At 34.5% G+C, this 6,000-nt stretch overlaps 1 protein-coding gene across 1 annotated transcript; it reads right to left on the bottom strand.

Moving 5' to 3' along the window:
• Positions 1–917: 917 nt before the first annotated feature.
• On the bottom strand, positions 918–4,697 carry LOC132953271 (uncharacterized). Its single transcript, XM_061025791.1, has 5 exons — positions 4,571–4,697; positions 4,315–4,506; positions 4,085–4,247; positions 2,573–2,729; positions 918–1,154 (listed from the first exon to the last, which is right to left on the bottom strand). Exons 1-5 carry the CDS (start codon positions 4,695–4,697, stop codon positions 918–920), a joined length of 876 nt encoding a protein of 291 aa, XP_060881774.1.
• Positions 4,698–6,000: the final 1,303 nt, after the last annotated feature.

Here is a 6,000-nt window from a genome sequence, read left to right as displayed (position 1 = left end):
ATTATACTTACCCTTACATTATATGCTGGCTCCAACAGTCTGATCTCTCCTGCTGATCCACTATGTTGCCGCTCGTTCTGTCGCCGAGATTCTTCATTTGTGTCATTCCTATTTTTCTGATCACGTTCCGGACACGCTGATCGATGATGTGCTGTTGAACCGCAACTGTAGCATGCTCCTTTTGGTCTTACTGGACTGGGACAACTTGGCGCAATGTGTGTTCTGGATCGATAGTTGTAACATATCCGGCTTGTTGCTGACTCAACACCCTTCTGACTCCTACTCGAACTTTCTGCTTTGGGCTTAGGACTTTCTCCTCTGGGCCACTGCTTCTCATTTGAATTGGACAAAACTATTTTATTTTGAAATCGAACATTTCTGTGCTCCACTAACCGCATGTAGTCCATAATGTCAAATAGTAACTCATTTTAGTCATTATGAGTACGGCTTAACAAATATTGAAATAATTCTTTCGACTGGATACCGTCTAATAACTGTTCCTTGGTATCAAACAAATCTAATTCCAAATCTCGACAAAGTCGAACCTTTTCGTGGAAGTAGTCTAGAATACTTTCGTTTTTACCTTGCACCCGCGCTGCCAATGCCTTCCATCGACTGCCCGTGTTAACCTTTCTGAAGAACGTTGCTTTAAACTGCTGTTCAAATTCTGCCCATGAATTGAATCTTCACCCAATATACCATTGGCGGGCTGGACCATCCACGTTTACTCTCGCCGCCTCCAACTTGAGTGCATCCGACCAACGATGTAATGACGCCACTCCACAGAGCGTGCTCAACCAATCCGCCGCTTCGTGGGGCTTACACTTACCATCAAACGTTGGTAGTATTTTTGACAAGGCCGGTGGAGCGTATACCTCCTCTGGCGGTTTCTCCTTTATCGCTAACATTCTCATTAGTTATTCATTCTGTTTGAGTAATGTCTGCATCAAAATCGCGTTCCCGTCTTCCTTTACATGGCTCTGAGTGTTCCGAGTACTCTGGCCGAAGATCACACGATTCACTTCATCAGTAGAGTACTGCGTCTCGCCGTCGACATTTTTATCCGCATTCATCTGACCATCCATAATTAACATTCGTTCTTTATCCGCATTCATCTGACCATCCATAATTAACATTCGTTCTTTATCCCACTTCTGATGTAAGAAATAACTAATACTTTCGTTTACAACAATTTATTACTTTCAATAACTTCAATACACATACATAATAATTCAGTAAGTTAGGAACGATGTGCGTCCCACGTTCGCACACGACAACAACAACTACGAATATTAAACATAACCTCTAACATGAGTGGAAAAGTAATAATAATAATAATAATGATAAAAGTAATAGTAATAATAATAGTGATAATAGTAATAGTAATAATAATAGCGATAATAGTAATAATGATAATAGTGTTAATGTCACATAATATAATAATATAATATTATATTATTTAATTTAAATGACTGTACAATGTTTTTAATTAAAAGTAATATTATAACAAAAAATCCCCGGTTAATTACTCCGTAAATCCCTCTAATAATATTCGACTTCCTATCCCTTATTTTTGTAGACTATAAACTATAAAAGTCCTATTACTAATTTTTCCTAAATGATTTAATTTCCTAATTTACGCGCTTTACCATTTAATCTTCTAAACACTAACAATTTTTTTGATTTCTAATAATTATTCTATTAACTTATTCTTAGTAACGTTATACTATTTCTTATCCTAGGGCGCCCCTATATATAATCTCTCTTTTTTTTTTCCAAAACTTTTCAAAATTTGACGTCAATTACTTTAACAAGGTCATCTACTGCCTTTTAATTCAAAATCTCTTTTTTTTCAATATATATCACTTAAATTCTTTCAACAATTATATTTCAATTCAAAATTCAATATTTCACTTTAATCAATTATTCTCATATATAATTCAAAAATGCTACGCGCGTGCATCAATTTCCTAGATCAGCCTATCGCCGTCTACTTTAATTTATTAGATCAGTCCCCGCTGTCTATCACAAAATATCATATAATACTTAGGTCAGTCCCTGCTGCCTATCACAAAATACCATAAAATACTTAGGTCAGTCCCTGCTGCCTACCACAAAAAATCTCAGATCGGTCCTTGCCGTCTATTTATCATAAAAATCCTAGATCAGTCTACAGCTGTCTATCACAAAAAAATCTTAGATCGGTCCTTACCGTCTATTTACCATAAAAATCCTAGATCAGTCTACAGCTGTCTATCATAAAATACGTATATAGTTCTTCCCAAGCTTGTTTCCTATTTTTTTTTCTTTATTTATTTTTATTCGAATATTTTTCCCTAATATTTTACACCACCACCAAGTATAAAATAAACGCTGATATATATGTATCAACGTGAGACGTGCACTTCAAGCTATACAATTTTAATTTTAATTATCTATCTTCACTTAATTAATATACTCACAACAACGTTGTTGCCACTGCTGTGTTCATTTTCCTTGATTGTCTGCTGGCCCGTCTTGAATTGTTCGTTGATTCTGGAGTCGCCTTGGTTGATCAGACCTCAACTGTTACCTCCGTGGAGCTGCTGACGTGGTGTAGCCGTTGCGCCGGTACTGGATCTCCGAAGTTGAATATAGCCGCCTTGACTGCTAGACTCGCCTTTGGAAATTTAAATCCACCGCTTCGACTGCTCGCCTCGTCTTGAAACTCCTTGAACCTCCTTTTTCGACTGCGCCAGTGTAATATTCTCGGTAGCTTGGTACCTACTATCGTAGTACTGATAGTAGATAAGTGGCTGCCGAGATATTATAGTTGCAGGTCGCAGACAATTTGTTTGATGTTGTAGTCGTGGTTGATAATAAATAAAAGACAATTGTTGTTTTATTGTGAATTTTATTAGATTGTTGATAATTTTTCTAAGTCCAAAATATGCTCGTACAGAGTGGCGTGAAGGTGCTTGCACTAATGGGTGGTAGTACACGTCTGAAAACAGGCCGATTCGGGCTCCCTTATATATGAAGTTCCCCGTACCCCTTGCCTATAGCTACTGTATCTCGACTCACGGATGTGATGTGTGTGACCATCGTTCCGGCCCACGCATTTTATAACTTCCAGTATAATTCTGTGTATTCGATTTGATATAATCATTTTTAATATAATTTTAATATTTTTTATAATGACTATCGTTGCGTACAGTGTTGTAATCAAAATAATCATTCTACTGTTCCACATTTTTATACTTTGAACATTGTGGTATACAGAGCAATTATATGGTTCAATGAGTTCCCAATATCCGTTTCCCAAACAAGACATTAAAATGTAATATTATTTAATAAACAGAAGGAACCCTTATTTCCGTTTCTATTATCCGATATATGCCGAATTACAGTATCTAAATTTGACGCGGCTACGACGGTGGTGGTGGATGGTCCGCGGAGAGCCGGTCGTTGGTGTGGTATATTGGGTGGCACACTCGAGCGTAAAAAAACAAACACAATTTCGGGTATCGAAGATTGGGTTTATTTTACCCCGTACCGGGTACACGTAGATATATAAATATATGTAACAAAGAAATATATCAAAAAAAAAGAACAAATGACGGCGGGCTATATGAAAATATATATATATCTCTGGTTGTGGTCGTGGTACGTGCTCACAACGTGTGTGTGTGGTTTTTAGAGACGAACGGTTTTTCTCTAACTGACGAGTTTACGACGGCCGGTACTCGTTCTACCCGACTCGCCTTCCCGTCCCACCTTGTGCCTTTGTGGCGCGGTGGGGGAGTTGGCGTTGTCGCGCTGTAGCCCGTAGTGGCGGTTGACGAAAAGTGTAGACTGGTCGCTGCGGTACCTGTACTTTGTACTGGTGGCCGCTGCGTACCGCGTCAAATTATAGTATAGTATGATTATGTACCCGTGGGATTTGTTTTACTATTAAGTAGTAGCTTGCTTACTACATAGATAATAATCTTTATAACATATAATACATACTTTTTTTCCGTTTTGAAGGTTCATCTATATCAAATTCTTCGCTAGTATTAAAAATAAAATTATTATATTTTATTTTTAATAAATTGATATTTACCGCTTTTGACATAATACTACGTCATCTAAAAACTGTAAACTTTTTAAATGAGGCCACTCTCTTTTTATAGATGCACTGCCAGATGGTGCAATTTTTTTCTCCCTAGTGTACTTTTCTTTTAAGTACTCCCAACTTTTTTTTAATGCAGGAATTGAATATTTTCCTTTTTAAATAAGTCGATTATAATAGTAATTGGATTTTATAAATTGTCTAATTGCTTTTAGGTTTACCATTAAAATTTACATATATACTATTCCACAGATTACTCTTGATCGTATCAGATCCTTCACTCAGTGACAATTTGAAGTTCCAAAGCGGTGCACATGGTTCAATTAATTCAATGAGTTTTGGCATATCAATTTTAGCAACACCTTCTTCTTCAGACTTTTTATAGTTCTCAGCTGACACATCATTAAAATCACCTAAACATATTGTTTTTACAGTACTATCATACTATTATACTATTAGTATTAAAAAAAATATTACTAATTTCTAAAGAATTTGTATTTTTTGGTAGTTTCTTATTAACCGTTTTTAAACTATTATTTATGTTTGGTTCATCATCCTTTGACTTTATCAACTTATACTTGTTTACTTCTACTTGAAAATACATAAATATTATAAAATGAAATATTGTAATTGTTTGTGTTAATTTATATAAAAATTGTATCTACAAGTTAAATAGGTGAGTCAACAACTTTTTGATACTCATCAGAAATATAATGGCACAAAGTCAAAACACCAGTTATGTGCCTGTGCACACCAAAAAAGTGGTTAATTTAGGATGGGCAAAAGTAGGGGTGGGTGAACTGATCCTAAAATTGTACCGTTGTTGACATACCAGTTTAATTTATGTCTCAATTAAATTTAACCAACTAGTATTTTAAACATACTTCCTGCAGCCGTATCTTCTTTTAAATGATTTTCACTGCATTTGTGTACGCTATTTTGTACAACAAATATCATACACCCAGCACACAATCGTCCCTAAATATATCAAATTTGAAATGTCTATAATACAGTATTTTACTATTTAGTTACTGTTTATCTGTACCTACGGGTTACATTAGCTCCCTACCAATATATTTTATAGTTTTGTACCAATTTAGATTTAATATAAGATACGTAGGTATTAATATTTAGTATGTATATACATAGTTGTGTGCACAGGATATAAATACTTTTTTTTATAAAAAAAACCCCTGCGAAACCGGTTTCCAGTCCATTATATCTTAGTCCTTGTTTATAGCTGATACAGTCGTTCACTGACACTCGGTGTTCTGGTGGGAGTGATGATAAGAAATTTTTTTTTAATAGTATTGTTTATCTATGATATATCTTGTTATTATCGATTATGACCGTTATGGGTATTGTTAAATTGAAATAAAATTTCGCTTTGACCGGTTTTTACTGTTGTGTTTGTTAAATTGCCCAGTAGCAGTAAATTTAACGAATATTTAGGCATTAATAAGTCGCAAACGGATTCCTCAAATTAAATTCTGTAAACGTCAAAATTAATTTTTCAGCATGTTTATAGATTTTTCGTTATCGAAAATAGGTATTGCCATTTGAATATCGAAAGTTGATAGTGTTTTATCAAATAAGGGAGGGAGTTAAAATTATCAAAATTGTAACACAGTGTATAATAGTAAAATATAGAAAGTTTAAAAAAAATTGTTTTAAAATTCCTTATACTTCCCGAGATATTAACTGGTTCACGATAAAAAAATCACCCTGTATATATCTATATCGGCTAAGTTATGATATCTGTAAACTTATTTAATGGTGAGTATAAGATAGTATTATAGGTACCTATCACATGATAATTGACATCTATCAATATATTATAAATATACAATATACATACAAGTCCACTGTGGTTTTCAAATAATGATTATGATTTTAGTTTGTAGTTT

The sequence above is a fragment of the Metopolophium dirhodum genome, unplaced genomic scaffold, assembly GCF_019925205.1.
Source record: "Metopolophium dirhodum isolate CAU unplaced genomic scaffold, ASM1992520v1 scaffold1, whole genome shotgun sequence".
Classification (NCBI taxonomy): Eukaryota; Metazoa; Arthropoda; class Insecta; order Hemiptera; family Aphididae; genus Metopolophium; species Metopolophium dirhodum.
Note: the sequence above shows the minus strand (reverse complement) of the source record. Positions and strands in the feature narration are given on the sequence as shown.

Bases quoted from the DNA above. Each gene is read 5' to 3' on its own strand.
- LOC132953271 (XM_061025791.1), bottom strand. From the start codon at position 4,697: ATGTATTTTCAAGTAGAAGTAAACAAGTATAAGTTGATAAAGTCAAAG. The intron at 4,248-4,314 runs GTAAACCTAAAA...TTATTTAAAAAG, and splicing joins TATATATGTAAATTTTAATG to GAAAATATTCAATTCCTGCA. The intron at 1,155-2,572 runs GTAACAGTTGAG...TTCTTACATCAG, and splicing joins ACGTCAGCAGCTCCACGGAG to AAGTGGGATAAAGAACGAAT.